Source organism: Megascapheus bottae, chromosome 10, assembly GCF_031878675.1.
Source record: "Megascapheus bottae isolate mThoBot1 chromosome 10, mThoBot2.hap1, whole genome shotgun sequence".
Lineage (NCBI taxonomy): Eukaryota > Metazoa > Chordata > Mammalia > Rodentia > Geomyidae > Megascapheus > Megascapheus bottae.
The window spans coordinates 6,115,448-6,135,688 of NC_143518.1; the positions used below are offsets into that span (position 1 = coordinate 6,115,448).

Below are 20,241 nucleotides of genomic sequence, written 5' to 3' on the forward strand. Positions count from 1 at the left end.
ATCAAAAGCAATTTGGCAGTTTACCATTTGCAGTATATTGGTTAATAAATTATATAATTAACATAAAATGATTTCCTAATTGTGAAATGTGTATATGGAAGGTCATAGATCGTTCGCATACTAAATATTTTCATAAGACTGATCAGGAATTTTGATAGGTCCTTTATCTGGAAATAAGATTCATTACAAAGTGCAAGTAGGCACCTGTCATTTGATTGCTCTTATTTGTTCTCAAAGCATGCTATTTTAAGTTTTATAAATACAATATTGTTTCCTTTGTGAAATTCACTCTTTTTTAAAATACTTTTTACAGTGTACTATAATTGAAGAAAAATGATGGAAGAGAGTGGGATAGAGACGACACCCCCTGGGACTCCTCCCCCACACGCTGTAGGCCTGGCCACAGTGTCGTCTTCCTCCATTCCTTTAGGTACACAAGGCTTTTCACATCTACTGCATCGGAGGAGGGCAGAGACACTGTTTTCTCTGAGACGGTGTTGTAGAGAAATGTGTATTTTAGCAGCTATTAGAAGCCTTGCTTAAGTAGACTTTGGTTCTGTATATTCATGCTAACTAGAGGTCATCTCTTATGATGACCAAATCTCCTTAAAAGTATGTGACTGTGATTATTTATCATTGTGAGACTCTAGTGCATAGGGTTTTTATGCTCAAACTAGGGATGAAAAAGACTTTTATTTTCTTAAAAACACATAAGAACAGATGAACTGAAAACTAGAGGGCTGCTGATGAACAGTGCTGTGGTAATTTGATGTATTCCTGCTTCTTTCACTGGGGAGAATTGAAGTTATTTGTAGTCAGTTGTAGTTGGTGTATATGTTAATTTATGCTTTTAAAAACAATTCTTAGGATATGGTCTGGTAAATTAAAAATTATGCAAGAAGAAAGTTTGAAAACAAACTTAAAAAAAATACCAAAAACCTTTCTAACTTTGTGTTTTGTCCTCTCTGCCTTTCTTTCTTTCTAGCTGTAACCACTTCTTTCCCATCTCCAAATGTGTCCTCTCTGGAGTCCTTGCCTCCCCATGCCCATTCCACTCCTCAGCCACCCCTGTCTTCTGTGCGGCCCTCTGCACCCACAGCTCCCGTCCCAGCCCACATTCCCTCTGTGTCCCCCTCTGCTCCTCCACCAGCTGCCACAGCCTTCAGTACTCCTCCTTCAGCTTACTTCCCACCTTCAACTTCTGCTCCCGGCCCTGTTTCATCTGCACCCTCTTCTGGTCCTCCTATATCGGGGTTTTCTGTGGGCACAACCTATGATATCACAAGGGGGCATGCGGGAAGAGCTCCTCAGACTCCTCTCATGCCATCGTTTTCTGCACCTCCAGTAACAGGTAATTCCCACCTGCCATTCTTTGAAATACATGACTATATATTTAATGGTTTATCATTGTTATTTTACAATTGTATTATAATTCAGGTGTTATATAGCTCTCCAGTTCAACTTGTGCAGTTCAGTCATTTGCCACAATTAATTTTGTAACTTTTCATCACAGTGAAAGTGTGCATGTGTCTAATATCCCATACATACATGTTATCCTTTATTAGAACTCCTGAGTGTAAGCCTATGTAAAGGAAAAGAAATTTCTCTTGGAATCTTACAAAGATTGAGGTGATTCTTTGAGTTTAGAATTTAACATTGAAATGCTTATGTATGTAGTTGGAAGCAGTTTTGAGTTATTCTCATGTGGTATGTCATTTGTAGAATGATACATACTAAAACTTTTGCCTTTGACTAGGTATTTTGCCAACTCCAATTACTCAACAAGCTAGCATGTCACCCCTGGCACAGGGAACCACATCAGCCATTACTTTCCCAGAGGAGCAGGATGATCCTAGAATTAATAGAGTGCCCGATGAAGTGTCTGCTGGTGGAATCTGGGGTTTTATTAAGGTAAGGGATAGGAACTTATACATTGTGTTTGATTTTCCAAGTGATCTGTATTCATTACAGGGAAGTTTGAAACTACAAAATGGCATTAAGCATAAAAGTGATCTATTTTCTGAGGTGCTCTCATCTTGTCTATGCATAGCTTTGTAGGTGAGCTTAGCTAAAAAAATAAAAGCAGGATGGTAACTGATAACTATTATTGTCTTTAACCTAGGAGATGATATGAACATCTTCACAACCTTAAATATTACTTAGAAATGCATATAATAGCAATATTTATTTTTAAACAGGTTCAGATTTTCATTGTTTTTATTGTATGTCTTTTTATCCAATGTTTTATTTAAATGACCTCTAAATGATATGTATAATGCCTCTCTTTTCCTGAAACTCAACCGTGAATTATAATTTCATCAGTATAATTATTTTAAACAGAATTGTGAAGATGCTTACTGTAATGAGCCCCTCTGTGCATATATCTCTGTAGGCATCTCTTGTTAATTAGGATTAATTTTTATTTATTTATTAAACAGTATTAAATTTATTAGAAAGTATAATTACATGAGTCAGGTAATATATTTCTTTTCTTTTTCTTCCTTTTTTTCTTTTTCTTTTTGCTAGTCCTGGGGCGTGAACTCAGGGCCTGGGCACTGTCCTTGGGCCTTTTTAAGGCTAGCACTCTGCCACTTGAGCTTCAGAACCACTTCCAGCTTTTTCTGTGTAATTGGTAACAAGCACTCTCTCACTTAGCCAAGCTCTCAGCTTAAATATCTTTCTTTTCATAATATATCTTCCCTTTCTTTACTCCCTTCCAGTCCCTCTTTCTCATCTTTACCCATGAGTTGTATAGTTCACTAGCATCACAGAGTTCAGGGAGCTCCACTGCTGATCTTTTTCACCATTTTTCCCTTTTCTGTGCCCTTCCCCCACCCTCCAGAGATGGACTCATGAATTAGCTCTACAGGAAGAAAAGAAGACAAACAAACCAAAAGAGATCCTTTGTTTGCACTATTTGGGGTTAATTTCACAATACATGTACACACACACACACACACACACACACACACACACACATATAAATATAAAGAGCACATAGGTATTGCCCCTTTGTGTTGTTTCCCTAAAAGTATCCTCTTTTTGTCTCTCTGTGTGTATGTCTATAGTCGTATATAATTGATCATATCCCAGTGTATTTTAGATCTGACTTCCACATATAAGAGAAAACATGTGCCATTTGTCTCTCAGAGCTTGACTTACCTCACTTATATGATTTGTTCTAGGTCTATCCATTTCCCTGCAATTATATATTCTTTCTAATGACTTTAAAATTCCATGTGTATAAGTGCCACCTAAAGTTATTGATGAGTACTGCTTTTTAGAAGTTTGTACACTGTTGGGGTGTTTTTCACCTGGCAACTCTGGAAATTAACTGAGTCTTTTTTGTTTGTTTTTTTTTTGACAGTCCTGGGGCTTGAACTCAGGGCCTGGGTACTGCCCTTAGACACTTTTTTGCTTAAAGCTAGCACTCTGCCACTTGAACCACAGTACTACTTCTGGGTTTTTCTGTGTATTCCTGGGAATGGAACCCAGGGCTTCATGCATGCTAGGCGAGCATGCTACCACTAGGCTGTGCTCCTGGCCCTTAACTGAGTTTTGATAAAATAATTTAGACAAGCATTTTATTTCTATGAATTTGAACTTTTTCTTCATCAGACTTTCTGCTATTTATATTTTCTTTTGTGAATTCTCTGTTCATGCTCTTTGCTCAGTTTTATATTGTGTTGATTGGCTTCTCAGAAAATGCCACAACGTTAAAACTGGGCTCAGAGCTTGTAAGAGCTTTTAAGAACATTTTAGATATCTATGTGTTACATTCCTCTCCATTTGAATAGTTTATTAATGTAATATTTTAATACTGAGGTTTGAACTCAGGGTTTGTTCTTACTTCGGTTGATTGTTCACCTGGTGCTCTCACTTGACCTATGCTTCCAGTTGATCATTTTGCTGATTTTTTAAGAAATGAACTTTTATGCATTTTTCTGCCTGCACTGGTTTGAACTTTCAGTGTCCCAAATCTTAGCCTCCTGAGTATCAAGGATTCTCGGCATGAGCCACTGACAACTGGCTTGTTTATTAAACAAAAATTTCATACGACAAAATTTTTCAGTCATTTGTGAGCCTTCAATTTTTATGCTTTATAAAATACCTTTTCCTATATGTATATTATAAGCACTTCTTTTTGATATATTCTAATTCCTTTTATATTTAACAGTTTGATATAGCTGATATACTTTACTATGCTATATAAAGGTAGATATCAAATTTATTTTCCAAGTAATGGATTGTCTTCACATCATGTCTTCAGATTTGATATGTTATTTTTCTCTTATTTACTAAATGTTAGCACCAATGGTGGTGTCTCTGTTCTACTCCTCTCTCCCTGTCTTTGCAATAGAAACATACTTTTTTCTTTTTAAATTTTTATTTTAATTTTATTGTAATGGTGATGTACAGAGGGTTACAATTATATAAGGTAATAAGTACATTTCTTGTTGGACATTGTCCCCCCTTTCATTTTCCTCCCACTTGCCCTCTGCCTTCCCCCCTCCCTTTCCACCCCTTTCTCAGGAACATCCTTTTATATATGCCTGTTTGTAACTCTCGGCTCACTTTATAACCCTAGTATGTGATGAAAATCTGTTATGTGCTGAGGTGGGTATAAATGCATTCAGTAATAAGACAGAATGGAATTACTTTGTAAGAGTATCTGTCAGTTATATGGAACCAACCCAGATGTCCCTCAGTAGATGATTAGATCAACAAAATGTGGTATCTATACACAGTGGAATTCTATGCTGCCATCAGAAAGAACGACATCTCCCCATTTGTAAGGAAATGGAAAGACTTAGAAAAAAAATCATATTAAGTGAAGTAAGCCAGACTCAAAGGAACATAGGCTCCATGGTTTCCCTCATTTGTCGTAATTAGCAGAAACCTTGGATTCTCCTAGCAGTGCTTTACAAAGGGCAAAACCTACATACGTAAGGCCATATAGGATGAAGCTAAATGAAAGGACCTCAAGGATATGGAAACAAGAGCCATATAATGTATACTTGTTGTTCTTAATGGAATATGTTATTTCTCAACTCTTTTGTTGTCCCTTGGTTATTCTCATATTGTTATAGTATCTTACCTTGTATTCTGGTATATTGTATATATGGTTATTTGAAGGGATAGGGAAGGGGGGAAACAAGATGTGGGGGGAGGGAAATGGGGACAAAAACATGAGAAAGGGTAGCAGTGTTTGTGAAGTAATGCACCTTCTATTTGGTGAGTATAATGTAACCCTTCTATTAATTACAATAAAAAGAGGGGAAAAAAAGAGTATTTGTCAGTTAGCGGTTGTTTAGCCAACTCTTCAGGCTTGTAACTACAGAAACTTTACAGATTTTTGAATATAAGTTTAGTCATTAATCTGAGAGTTGTATATTCTCATGTTGTGGTCTTGAACCACTGTAGTTCCTGTAAATAGGAAGAGGAAAACCTGGCCTTGTATACTGTAGAAAGAGGTCTGCTTCCCCCGGCCTCTGTACTTGGGAGAAGTGTAGTCCAAGAGGGAACCCCTTAGACTTGGTTGCTTCATTTCATAGTGTAGTTCTGAGAATGTTTTGGCTGAGAAGGAAGAGTTTGAGAATGAACAAAATAAGAAAGAGATAACTTTAGTGGAACATATTGACAATTTTTAGAGGCTAAGAATGACAAATGTTTCCTATTTTGGGGGAGGAACAGAATTAAAAGACTTGTATACATCTGCTGACAGTCTTTCTTTGAGCCCCTAAGGAACATGTTTTACATATGTTTTAGATACATAGACATGAAATACATTAATTCATTTGCAATGAAATACATGCCCTTACACAATATGTGCATATATATGTGTGTGTGTCTGTGCATATATATGTGTATGTGTATACATACATAATCCACAGAGCATGATACTTTGCAGACTAGTGCTCTTCAAAGCGTGTTGTGGGCTGTTGTTACTCTATAGTATGATATGAAAGGTAAAGAAGTTAGAGCATTCATGGCAGTTAAACATTAATCCTTTACATTGATCAGACCTTACTTTTCTTACATTTTAAAAATATTTGTCTAGGATGTATTCAAATTTTTTAAAAATGAAGTTGTCTTCACAGTCATGAAGATAATAGTGCTCTTTGCTTGAGTATGCATTTATGGTTTTTTTGTTGTTGTTGTTCTTTGCAGGGTGTGGCTGGGAATCCTATGGTGAAATCTGTGCTTGATAAGACAAAACATTCAGTGGAGAGCATGATTACCACACTGGACCCTGGCATGGCCCCCTATATCAGTATGTATCTAGGTTAAAGTAGGCTCTGTCACCTTCAATGCTAGACACTCACTGTAACACTCAGTTCATTTCTACTGATCAATATAACCATGAAAATTCCTCTTCACATTTTACCCCAAAGATGAGTGTTAGGCTTAGTTTTTGGCATTATTAACTTAGCTTTGTCTTAGTTTCCATCTTACTTACCATGAAATAAGTTTTAAAAAACCTTACAGAATGAACCTGGGAGGAGCAGCAGTACTGATTTTAATTGTAAGCATGTTACTGTTGCTTTTTATGACTTTGACTTTATTTACTGGTGACATTTAAGCAATGTTTTTGCTCATACTGTCCTGAGATAACTTTCAGTAAAAGCAAATACTTCTGAATCTGAGTTCTAAAATACTGCTCATGTCAAGTATTTATGAAAAGGGCTCTCAACCTCTGACAAAATTTTAGGATATAGTTTTTGAAAACAAAACATTTTGTCAAATTATTTTTTTATAAAGGATAGTACACAGATTTTAAAAGCAATTGAAGAGTTTGAAATGTTTGAATTGATGAATAAGTAAAGTATATACTATAATATTCTCAATTTTTAATGTGGTTACACTTTTAAGATATTAGGGCAGAAGTATATGTATGGTTGACAGATAAATGTCTACTTATACTGTATGCTCTTTTTTTTTACTTTGTAAATTAAAAAAATTCTTATTTAATTAGTTGTACAAAAAAAAGTGCCATTTAACAAAACAGCTTATGAACACAATGCATCTTGATCTGTGTCACCTCTTTCAACATTCTCACCCTCCCTTTGACCTCCCTTTCCCTTACTTTTCTTAATTTTGTGATACAATGAACTTTTGACTATTTTCTCCCCTTTCTCCCATTCATTCATCTACCTCTTTCCCCTTGGTCCCATCCCTGCCCCCTTGCAAGTTCCCAGATCCTGGTGTTTATTTTGTTGGGTTTTTCTTAGTCTTTCTAAAAAATTGTACTATTTGAGCTCTATAATATTTCATTTAATTAATTTGTAACTGCTATAACACTTTAAATGGTGAAAGTATATAAGAAAATGGATAACCCACTTACTTAAAATATTTCCTAGAGAAAAAAATGAATCTTTTTGAAGATTTTGTGGTAGGTCTTGCTTAGTATATTCCTTTTGTACTAAGAGCATGTATTGTCAGTAAGAACCATTAATTTCCTGTAGGATATCTCAAATGTATAACTGTACTTCACAAGCCAGATGTTTAATTTTGTGATTGCTTTATAGCTGGAGGGCTGGAAACTGGTATCACATGGTGTTAGAAGGTTGTATCAGATAGTATGACAGATGTGTCATTATTATTACTGGTACTACTACTATTATTTTGCTCAAGGGTAGTGCTCTACCACTTTGAGCTATACCTTCACTTCTGTTTTATGAGTAATTTATTGGAAATAGGAATTGTGTAAACTTTTCTGCCTGGGTTGATTTCAAGCTGTCATCCTCAGATCTCAGCCACTTGAGTAGCTAGGATTAAAGGCATGAGCCACCAGTGCCCAACTAGATATGTTATTATTAACCAATAGCAGGGAAAATTTGTATTTACAATCTTAAAAATGCAATAATTGTCCATACAAAGGTTAAGCTAATTAGAAGCAGTTGAGTTGAAAAATAAGCTGTTGGACCTGGAGCTTATGGTAGGCCTAGTGTTTGCCTGGCATGCATGAAGCCCTGGGTTTGATTCCCTGGAACCACATGCACAGGAAAAGCTTGAAGTAGTGCTCAAGTAGCAGAGTGCTAGCCTTGAGCAAAAAATATCCAAAGACAGTGCCCAGGCCCTGAGTTTAAGTCCCAGGACTGGTTTAAAAAAAAAAAAGAAAAAGAAAAGCTGTTTTCATTATTAGTTTCCCAAATTTAAATCTATGGAACACTTTGAGGAGCCATTCTTAGATGCTGAAAAAATGTTCCATGATCAGATTAAGTATGAACAGAATTGAGTTAGATTTACTATTTTTAATTAATGAATTTTCAAATATGTTAATGTGCAATGTGAATTTCCAAGTAAATATGATGGTTCACCACAAAATTCTCCTATGAGACAGAGCTACCAAAATGTGTGTACCAGTTAATACTCAGAACTGTTAAGAGTTTTTGTTCCATTTTATGCTGCAAGTAAAACTTCTTCAGATAACATGTTATAAATTCAGCAGGTCTAAAACTCAGGAAAAATAAGTAGATTGGAGCTTAGTACATGTTGAAAGATGTGTCTTGTTAGGTCAGCTGCAGGCAAATCTTGGTTTGACTTCTGATGTTAGTGCCGGAAAGCTGTTATCTTGTGCAGACTTATCAGCCTGTTTCTTCAATCCCAGAGGGAAAAAATACATCTTGCATAGTTTTATGCTTGTTTATGTACATAAAATGTTGGTATGGTAGTAATTATGAGAATGTCACTATTTAAATTTGAAATCAAAACTTTGTCCTTTATAGAGTCTGGGGGTGAGCTAGATATTGTAGTGACATCGACGAAAGAAGTCAAAGTGGCTGCTGTGCGTGATGCTTTCCAGGAAGTCTTTGGCTTGGCTATGGTAACTGGGGAAGCTGGGCAGTCCAACATTGCTCCACAGCCGGTGGGCTATGCAGCTGGATTGAAAGTAAGTAGTAGTACTCCTTTTTCAGGACATACAACCTAGCACCTAAACTTTTCATAATGGTGATAATGACCCTGTTGTTTCTGTGAGACTAATATGTTGTTTCCAGTCCTGGGGCTTGAACTCAGAGCACTGTCCTTGAGCTTTCTCAAGGCTAGCGCTCTATGACTTGAGCCACAGCACCACTTACAGCTTTTTCTGTGTATGTGGTCTTAAGGAATCAAACCCTGGGAGGATTTTGTGTATGCTAGGCAAACATCTACCACTAGGCCACATTTCTGGCCCAGCTAATGTGTTTTTATACACTGAAATAACAATCAGTTTTTCTTCTAGTTACTTCTGTAGTATTACAAAGTTGTAGTGGATTTTTAGCTTAAAAGAAAACTAAAAGCTGGGCGCAGTGGCTCATGCCTGTAATTCTAGCTACTCAGGAGACTGAGATCTGAGGATCAAGGTTCAAAGCCAGCCCAGGCAGAAAAGGACCTGAGACTCTTATCTCCAATTAATCTCTAGAAAACAGGAAGTGGGGCATGGCTTTAGGGTAGGGCGGTCGCCTTGAGCTGAAGAGCTCAGGGACAGTGCCTAGGCTGAGTTCAAGCCCCATGATCCAGACCCCCCCCCCAAAAAAAAAATAAGAAAAGTAAAAGCCTGGGTGCTTGCTTGTAATCTCAGTTATTAGGGAGGATTGTAGTTCAAGATTAGCCTGGACAGAAAAGGTAATAAGATCCCTATCTGAGTCAGTAAGCTGAATATTATAAAACAAGATTTACTTCCTTCTAAAATGTAATGTTTCCAATCATCACTTTATTGTTGCAGCTAGCATAATAATACATAAAAGAATATACATAGGAAATTCATTTAGAATGATAGGGATGTGATTGAACATTATCAGTTTTACTGTGTGTTGTTTTCTTTTGACATTTACAAGTGGGTATGTGAGTGTGAACAAATGTATGAGTGTATTATTTGTTAATTATAAATTAGTGCATTTACTATTTTAGAAAAATGATTTCTAGTCTATGTCTTTATTGTTTAGGGTGCCCAGGAACGCATAGATAGCTTGCGCCGAACTGGCGTGATCCATGCAAAGCAGACGGCCGTGTCGGTGGAAAACTTCATTGCAGAGTTGCTGCCTGACAAGTAAGAGACTTGTTTCTTTTTTGAAGCAAAACACTAGTGAGCCAGGGAGTTCACACTGATACCTGGTAGTTCATTCTATTGTTGGTTTTCTCATGAACCTGTCTGTGTCCTGGGTTACTTAACTCAGATTTCTATCTTGTGTCTTTTTTGTAATTATAAAATGGAGATCACAGTGTCTTTGTATATAGGTGCTACAACTACTTACTAGAATAGCTTTGAATACAGAGTGATGTTGTGGTTTGTTACTGGCTGGGATATCATTAAATGTGAATAGCAAATAGTACTTGACACAGTCACGTGTAGTAATTTGGCAGGCATGGACAAGAAGGCCTTGACAGCAGTCGCTTGTTTTCTGCTGAGCACTCCCTTAGATGTTCAGAAAACTCCCAGACAGCACTGATCTGGTTATATTTGAGGGTTCTATATTTTTATAGATGATTTTTAGTGGAAGAAACTTTTTGTTTTGCTGAGTTTGTTTTATATTAAAATAATTTCTCTTGGTTAAAATGTACCTTCTTTGGTAATTTCATGGTTTTATTTATTTATTTATTTTCTCCTTTATTATTATTATTATTAATTTACCAGTCCTGGGGCTTGAACTCAGGGCCTGAGCACTGCCCTTGCAGTTTCTCAAGGCTAGAGCTCTACCATTTGAGCCACAGCACCATTTCTGGCTTTTTCTATGTATGTGGTACCAAGGAATTGAATCTGGTCCCATGCAAGGCAAGCACTCTACCACTAGGCCAAACTCCCGGCTACTTTTATTATTTTTTATTTGGTATTGAATAGCAGTGTATCTGGGAGAAAATTCCTTTAAGTTTCTGGGTGTAGTATAAGTACACAGTTTGAAATAAGTATTTAAAAAGTTATTTATTTACTTATTGGTCATGGGACTTGAACTCAGGGCCTGAGTTCTGTCCCAGAGATGCCTTTTGCTCAAGACTAGCACTCCACCACTTGAGCCACAGCTCTATCTCTACCTCTTTTGATAGCTAATTGGAGATAAGAACACAGACTTACTTTCCTGAGCTGGCTTCAAACTACAGCCCTCAGATGTTGGTTTCCTGAGTAGCAAAGATTACAGACATGAGACACTAGAGCCCAGCTATAATTTTTATTGATAGCAAATGTTCTGTGAAATTTTAGGTGTGATAATTCAGTGTTGTGGTAGTACCACAAGAAATTAATGAAGAGTTATGGATTGAAGTGGATTTGGTAGACTTGAGAAGATATAGATTAGAAATATAGATTAGGAAATTCTGGATGGAGGAAAACATGTTCAGTGCTTTTATTGGAAACTGCTGTTGAATTTGTATATAAGAATCTGAACACATTTTATGTTTTCTTTAATAATAAAAGCACTGAACATTTTCCTGCTCCATGTTCTCTAATTATTTAAATTCATGAGTTAGGGACTAATTCTGGTAGCTGAAATACAGAGTTGCTACAGTTGTCTTATATAAGTTTAAAATTCTCTTACTGTTAGTAATTTATTAGTGTCTTTAAATTGAAATTTTCTCTTTATTTCATGAGACTTTTTGAAACCTGAGATTCCTGGTGAAAAATTCAGAGCAGTTAGAAGGACTAATCATGAGGATAACTCATGAATACTTTAAATAAGCTTATTTTCAAACGTCCTAGAAACATTGTTAGATAGCTACATGTTAGTTATAGGTTTAGTAATAGAAATTTCCCACAGTGGAAAGAAATTTCATATAACATTTGCTATCAATAAAAAAAAGTGTATCTGGGCTCCAGTGGCTCGTGTCTGTAATCCTAGGTACTCAGGAGGCCAACATCTGAGGATTGTAGTTGGAAGCCAGACTGGGAGGGCAAGTCTGTGAGACTTTTGTGTCCAATTAGCTACCAAAAGAGCTAGGGGAAGAGCTGAGGCTCAAGTGGTAAAGTGCTAGCCTTGAGCAAAATAGCTTTGGGGCAGAACCCAGGAGAAGGGGTGAAGAGAATGTAGTGAAGGATTTGGACAGGGGAAGGAACGAATGGGTGATAATGTTCAAAGGGATCCAGGCGTGGTGGCTCATGCCTGTAATCCTAGCTACTCAGGAGGCCAGAGTGGTAACTAAAATCCTTCAAGAGACTCTCATCTCCAATTAACCACTAGAAAACCAGAAGTGGTATTGGCTCAAGGGGTAGGATGGTAACCTTGAGCTGCAGAGCTCAGAGACAATGCCCAGGCCCAGAGTTTAAGTCCCACAACCAACAACAACAAAAAAAAGAATGTTGAAATGGTGACATTGATCGGGATGCATTATATTTATAAACTGCTTTATTAAATGGCAAATCCTTTGTCTGACTAAAGATAACAAAAAACATTACTCCTAAAGGAGCTTTTCACATTCTCGTGTGTATGACTTTGTTGAGTATTTGAATATCCTGATTCCATCATTCTCCAGTCTTAGCAAGAAGGATATTTCCTGGTAAGTAGCATTAAATTATTATTTTTTTTTTTTTGCTTTAGCTCAGGGCCTGAGCACTGTCCTTGGACTTTCTCAAGGCTAGAGCTCTACCACTTGAGCCTCAGCACCACTTCTGGCTTTTTTCTATGCATGTGGTACCGAGGAATCGAACCCGGGTCTTCATGCATGCTAGGCAAGCACTTTAACCACTAGGCCAAACTCCCGGCCCCTTAAATTATTTTTCTATGTTATTAGTTTTTCTTCTTGGAATTCAAACAGTAGCAGATAATATTTTTATAAATTGTACTCCTGAACATTAATTAGAAAATTCTGAAATTTGCTTGTTTTATCTGATTTTCCTTCTTGGTATTTCACTGTAACTTTTACTTAGCACACAAACAACCTGAAGCTAACAGTACTGTGTTGCAGATGGTTTGACATTGGGTGCTTGGTAGTTGAAGATCCTGTGCATGGCATTCATCTGGAAACTTTCACTCAAGCTACACCACTGCCTTTGGAGTTTGTGCAGCAGGTTAGTTTCCTCTTTTGCTCCTGTACTATGTTCTAGAAAAACCTTCAGTATTGTCCTTTGAGTAAAAATTGTGTTAGAAGTTTGGGTAAAAACATATTCCTGGTTTTGTGTGTCCTTTTTCTCATTTGGGTTTTTCTGAGTTTTCTTGAATGTTTCAGCTCCTCTTTGCTTTTGTTTTCCAGATGTCTTTGGGAAGATAATATACTACATGGATAATTGTTACTTTCTCCATTTTTCCTTTGTTGTTAGGATTGTGTTCCCACTCTGAAGTCGGAAGGTTTACCTTTTCTACCTGTGTTTAGACTACCTTTCACATACTTTTCTCTTCATCTCTTGTCTTTATTTACATTGGCATTCTTATTTCCCTTTTTTTGTCATCTGGTCCTCCATTTTAGTAGTTCATCTTCAATACAAGCCAGGATTAGAAACTTGAACAATAAACTTATTTGGTTATTTGAAATAGGATAGGGAAGGGGGGAAAACAAGATGAAGGGTGGGGGTGGGGGGAAGGAAATGGGGACCAAGACATGAGAAAGGGTATCAATGTATGTGAATTAATGCACCTTCTATCTGTCAAATATAATATAACCCTTCTATTAATTACAATAAAAAATATATGATAAAAAAAAACCTAGGACTGGGAGGATAGCCTAGTGGTAGCATGCACGAAGCCCTGGGTTTGATGCCTGTGGTTCAAGCAGCAGAGCACTAGCCTTGAGCACAAAGTGGCAACGACAGTGCCCAGGCCCTGAGTTCAAGCCCTAGAACTGTCCAAAAAAAAATCTCATGTACAGTTTCCAAAATATTTTAATTATGAACAATGATTCTTATCCTCTGTTTTTATATAAAACATCTTTAGCTCTCTAGTGAAATGGATATCATCTGGGCTGTTATTATTTTGTGTGTGTGTGTGTGTGTGTATACGTGTGTGCGTGCGTGTGCATCGTGGGGTTTGAACTCTGGGTCTGGGTGTTGTTCCTGACCCCTTCAGCTTAAGGCTACCACCCTACCCTTGAAGCCAAAATGCCACTTCTGGTTTTCTAGTGGTTAGTTGGAGATGAGAGTCTCACAGACTTTAGAACCCGGGCTGGCTTGAACTGAGATCCGCAAATCTCAACCTTCTGAGTAGCTGGGATTACAGGCATGAGTCACCTCATCTGGCTGGGCTATTATTTGCGTGTGTCTGTCTACTATTCTCAAGGCTAGAGGTCTACCACTTGAGCCACAGCACCACTTTTTCTATGTATGTGGTATGGAGGAAATAAATCTACGTCTTCATGCATGCTAGGCAAGCACTCTTACCACTAAGCCAAGCTCCTAGCCCTATTAAGTTGTTTTGCTGACCTCTTTGTATTAACATTATTTGTTTTATGGATATTTATAATCATAAAACAAGTGTGTTTTGTCATTCCTACATTTACATATACATTTGGCATATGTGTTCATACTATTGCTGAAGCAGCTATGTGGCCCTTTTAAGGTTCACAGACCAGAAAATGTATTATAATTGATGCTTATATTTTTAAATTTTATTGAAACTTATTTATACTATAATTTCCTTTTAAAAGTTTTAAAAAATTCTTATAGGTATTAACATTAGAGTCATTGCAATGATGAAATGAGTAAAAGATTGTGGTTAAATACTATTCATACAGTTCATTTTATCAGTTTCTTTTAAAATGTAGATAAAAGGGTAGATTTTTCTGGGAAACACTGATTTTATCATTATTGATTCAAAGTATTAATATGAATCATTCAAAATTACTGTCAAGAACAGCACATTTAGAATGATCCCATTTACAACAGGGAGAGATGTATGCTCTGAAATATTTACAAATGAGAAAGAAAGTGCCTGGAAAGATGCACACTGAGATGTTAATACGGGGACTTGAATAATGTTACTGAAAGGTTGTCATTTGTTTCCTTTTTTTGTCAGTTATGAGGCCTGGGTGCTGTCCTTGAGTTCTTTTGCTCAAGACTAGTGCTCTGCTTCTTTGAACCACAACTCCACCTCTGGCTTTTGAGTAGTTAGAGATAAAGAGTCTCACAAGGACCTTTCTGTCCTGGCTAGCTTCAATCTGTGATCCTCAAATCTCAGCTTCCACAGTAGCTAGAATTACAGACATGAGCCACTGGTGCCCAGTGTTTGCTTTCTTATTTTGTTTCATTTAATTTTTTTCACATGTGGTTTCAAGATTCGATAAAAGATCAAGTGCATTGAAATGCTTGCCTTTTATTTTTTATCCATTCAGTACTTCTTGTTTCTTTTGTATTTATATCTCTGCTTATTTGCTGTTGGAGTTTAGTAATTCAGTGGAATAGAAATCAGTCCTTTGAGAAATTAAATTATCATCAGAATATATAGTAGTGAAAATGTAGAACAGAATTTTGTGTAATTCATTCTAATTAAAAATGATTCCTCTTTTCTCAATAAAACCTCGCTTATTTTTAAAATTTTATTATCTTTAAATAGTTGTCCAGTGGAGTTGCCAATCACCAAAGCAGTTTATAAATGCAATATGTCCTGATCAATGTCTCCCCTTTCTTGGCCTAGCATCGTAAATGCTCCCTGAGAATTTGATTTAAAAATTAACTTCTTAGGCCCTGGTGGCTAGGTTTTACAACTGGGATGTTCATTTTAACAAGACCTTTCGGGCATTTATGAGAAGTATTTTCATTTCAGTGTTCAAAGACCTTAGGAATTGATCTGGTTTTTCTTTGAAGTATAGTGAAGTACTGATTGTGCTATTCTGTTTCTATCAAATTGGCTCAAGATAGTTTATATAACATATAAACAATATAATATGTATTTATATAACATATAGCATTTATCTTGGTATAAACCATAGAGTTCTTACTTCTCTTGTCCTACTTGAGGTATGAGAAACTAGTTTTAATGAAAAGTCCCTCAGATGATTTATTGTAATACATAACACACTTGAGAGTCCAGTTTAAAATATAGATGTGTTCTCTATATAGAGAAGAATTTCCTTTTGACTATGATTAACATCCTAAGTCAGGAAATCATTGGCTATTGTTCTTTTATTCCTGTGTAACAGATTATTTTATTATTTATTCTCGTGAGCAGATTGTTCAAGTAGACTAATACAAGTTGGACCATGGGGAGGAGGTAGTAGTGACTGATGCTCTCCTGGGTTTGATATATACTAACTGACCACCCCTTAATCTATCTGTACTAACTGACCACATATTAATCTTGTCTGGAGTACTTCCTAAAAGCTGCAAAGAAACTATTTCCTAAATATGTTAAAGTCTGGATACATAGTCTCTTTCTCTTAGAATTATATGGCTATAAATGATCATTTTAGCACTTACCTATTATTAATAAACTTGAAATGACCCTAAATATAAAACTAGAATTAAGCCTTCTGACTGAGCTCTGAGTAGGTGGCTGTTAAAAGACTTAGATGTCTAAATCTATGAAGTCCTGAGTGCAGTCCTCAGGAGGACACACACATACACACACACACCTCACCACCACCACATACACATACACACAGGTACACATACTGCCATCACCCCCAACAGAAAGACTTAACATGTTTTTATTTTTAGCAAAGTAGATGTACAGCATTATTTTGGCTCTTTTGTATAGCCTTGTGACTTTATATCATGGACAGCAGAGTGATGTTTCTCTGAGTTGTCATAATCTATATTAAAAGTAATCTGGGGCCGGGAGTTTGGTCTAGTGGTAGAGTGCTTGCCTAGCATGCACGAAGACCCGGGTTCAATTTCTCGGTACCACATATATAGAAAAATGCCAGAAGTGGTGCTGAGGCTCAAGTGGTAGAGCTCTAGCCTTGAGAAAGTCCAAGGTCAGTGCTCAGGCCCTGAGCTCAAGCCCAGGACTGGGGGGAAAAAGAAGTAATCTGACTCAAAATTTTGAAATGTTATTTATAACATAGTTTGTGCTTATAAGGAAGTATTATAAGTAACATGGATTTCTTTTTTCCATAGGCTCAAAGTCTCACTCCCCAGGACTATAATCTAAGGTGGTCAGGCCTTTTGGTGACAGTAGGTGAAGTCCTGGAGAAGAGTTTGGTAAACATCAGCCGGACTGATTGGCACTTGGCTTTCACTGGCATGTCTCGTCGACAGATGATCTACAGTGCAGCCAAAGCCATAGCGGGCATGTACAAACAGCGCCTGCCACCAAGAACTGTGTGAGAGATGGCCTAGCTAGCAGCCAAGACTGCCCTCGCTCTCAGCTTCATGTGAAGATGTGTCCTCTTCTTAAACTGCTTCATGGAGTCCAGAAGGTTTTAGAAGTTTCCCATAGACTGCAGTTGTTTTTTGTTGTTTCCTTGTTTGTTTGGTTTTGTTTTTTTTTTTCTATAAGGCATGGTGTCATTCCTTTGGAGAAAAGAGATACTTTTTACAATCATAATTTTACCTAGTTCCTCAGAAAAAGAAAGGATGCAGATATATTTAGGATGCAATTTAATGAGTGGAACTTGATATGCAAACACATTTAATTTAATGATACATACTGGATTCTTTTGGTGAACAGTATGCTCAAGAATTGACCCTAAGACACCTACCTGTAGACATGTACATTTCTGGGTGCCTTTTACATAGTGAGCCAAAATGACAACCTTGATCATTTCTTTCTGGTCATCATGTATTTGTATTATTTGGAAAAGTGTATTTCTTTCCTTTTTAAAAATAATTTTTGGTAGTTTATAGATTTCTACTGCAAAACATTGGAGTTAGGCCTTTTTTCCATTGCTTTTTATTTTAATCACTATTAAAAGATAAACAATCCCAGTGTATTTTATCAAAAGTATTCATGTTATTTTATTGTTACTATTCAGTACTTCCAAGAATAAACATCCACCTGCTTCCACTCATGTTCTCCAAGGAAGAGACTGGAAGATTTAGAGAGGGATTACCTTGTTGCATTGCCTCTTTTAATTAGGATTGCTTCTTAATTTGACATCAGTTTTCTAACTTTGTGCTATTCTGTCTTTATTTTTTATGGACATTTTTCAAAGAAACTATTTTATATTGATCTTGGTTTATTTGATCTATTATGTTTGTATTGAGTGGAAAGCTTTTCTTCCCTCAAATAATATATTTTACCATTTTTGGACTTATATAAATCAAAATTAAGTAAATGTTTTTCTTATACAGTTGAGCTCTGTAAATTCAAATAACTTTCTGAAAATAGTTTCATATGTAAATGTAAATTTAATTTTTATTTACTCTTCTCGACAGTTATATAAAAGCAAATGAATTAGCACTCTCTCTGGCAGTTTTATAAAAGCGTTAAAGCTCTTATCTTGGGCTGTCCTGATGTGTAAGGTATTTTCAAGTAATTATTTCATTTATGTTAGCTTTAACTGAGGATGAAAAGAATTAAGAATTAATTTGAAACTGTATGCACATACAATTTGTAAGCAACATCCAAGCACTGTATCCCAATTGTTCGGTGGTATTTGGAATTGGTGTAGTCAGAAGTACAGGGACCTGGAAAAGAGCTGTATCCTGTTACTATGGTGCCCTTTGTCTTGGGACAGTAGAGCCTGAGAGCAGAAATCCTTTCTCCCATTTGCTTTTATCTTTTGCTTTTAAAAGCCATCCTTTCCTAACAGTATTTTTATCAGGGCATTGGCCAGATGACAGAAATTCAGACTGAGGTCAAGAGGTATGCCCATGCTTAAATATTTTTGCTGCTTTTTCTCTTATTACAGGGAAATGCTATAGATCCTACAAGACCTGACTTTTTCTTTTTTGTTTCAACAGGTCTTCAATATTTTATTTGACTTTTGTGAGGGTTGTTCTCACCAAATCACAAGTGAGCATTGATCTCTCAGTGAGTGGTGTTTTTTTTTCAAATCCCCACATAACAGTGGCAGTTCTGCCATGGCTCCGTTGAAGTGGGATTTTCCTGCTGGTAGCTGTAGCCTTCTGCTCTCAGGAGCAGAAATATGTGGGTTTTGACAAACAAAGGGCTGATCTATCCTGGCTGGATTTTTTTTTTTTTGGCCTAGGGTTCCCTTTGAAAGACCTCAGAGCATGACTGACTCTACACATTTAACGTTCCTTTCCTTTTATTTTGTCATCCTGGGATTTCCCTGTTATGCCAGGAACAGGAAGTATAATTTATAGTCTTACACCAGGATGACTAAGCCAGGCAGTCTGGGTGATAATATTTAAGCATCAGTTCTACCCAAGTATCACACATATCTTAACCCCTTACCAGCCCTCTGGGCCTCCTAAGTCCTTTCTGCTCATTTCCTTACAATTTCTTGTGTGTGTGTGTGTGTGTATGTGTGTGTGTGTGTGTGTGTATTTTTCAGGGAATATAACTGGTTATCTTTTGCTCTTATTCTCAAGATTTTTAGGGGAAACTTGCTTTTAACCCAGATAATTACTATGTTACAGTCGTTTTGTGAAATGAAGAGCTACAGATTATGGCATTTTGTAAATTTTATTGCAAATCATTGACTTTTGTGATCATAAAGATAATTAGTATGAAAAAATCCCTCAGGAAAAATGGAAGAAAAGTAATTAAACATCAGCTTCAGAGGATCAGTTCTAAGAATCCTCCTTATAATCACTTATTTTATTGTTTGTTATAGGGCTGGGTTTTGAACCTAAGGCATCAAACATGCTGAGCAAATTCTATATGGCTAAGCCCTACCCTTGCCCCTTGTTAAGTTTCCAAGGTAGATCCGAACCGTCTCACACTTGTGAAGTTGTAAAAAGCTGGTGGTTTACTCTTATGATCCTCTTATCATCTTGCTTCCTCATTTTTCATTCCTCAGCTATTTGGTAGAAACCAAGATAGTGTGATAGGGAGTAGAAGTAAAAAAAGGGTGCAGATGACTATATTCAATGTGCATTATTCAGTTATGCAAAGTACCAATACTCAGGGTCAGTTGAACTACTTAATGTATTTAATTTACCCCATTTCTTGGCTAGAAACAATTCTAAATAGGACTTTTTGATTTGTGATGCCAAATTGATAACATGCTGTATTTTCAAAGTTGTTGGATTGAATATAAATTATGAAGAAATGGGGACTTTTACTCCCAGGATATGGTGATATTATGCAAAAAGACATATTGGATAGTCAGTTTGTATGTAAATGTGTCATAAATAAATAAAACTTTGGCTATTTCCTAATGCTGTATTAGTGATCTTCAAATGCATTGTTAATAATGTATTACAAAGACTCATATTTTTTGTCTTAGTTGGCTTAGTGACTGCCCAGCATTCTTGTAGAATAGAAACATAGA

The 20,241-nt window shown here is 36.5% G+C and overlaps 1 protein-coding gene across 1 annotated transcript; it reads left to right on the plus strand.

Moving 5' to 3' along the window:
• The first annotated feature begins 293 nt into the window (after nt 1-293).
• Prrc1 (proline rich coiled-coil 1) lies at nt 294-19,241 on the plus strand. The gene is made up of 8 exons (XM_090340114.1): nt 294-430; nt 986-1,351; nt 1,757-1,911; nt 6,172-6,274; nt 8,730-8,893; nt 9,927-10,030; nt 12,874-12,976; nt 16,955-19,241. Exons 1-8 carry the CDS (start codon nt 334-336, stop codon nt 17,162-17,164), a joined length of 1,302 nt encoding a protein of 433 aa, XP_090196240.1. The 5' UTR covers nt 294-333; the 3' UTR covers nt 17,165-19,241.
• The last annotated feature ends 1,000 nt before the right edge of the window (nt 19,242-20,241 follow it).

Excerpts from the sequence above, each read along its gene's own strand:
- Prrc1 (XM_090340114.1), top strand. The coding sequence starts at position 334 with ATGATGGAAGAGAGTGGGATAGAGACGACACCCCCTGGGACTCCTCCC. Across the intron at positions 431-985 it reads GTCTTCCTCCATTCCTTTAG|CTGTAACCACTTCTTTCCCA; the intron begins GTACACAAGGCT and ends CTTTCTTTCTAG. Across the intron at positions 1,352-1,756 it reads TTCTGCACCTCCAGTAACAG|GTATTTTGCCAACTCCAATT; the intron begins GTAATTCCCACC and ends GCCTTTGACTAG.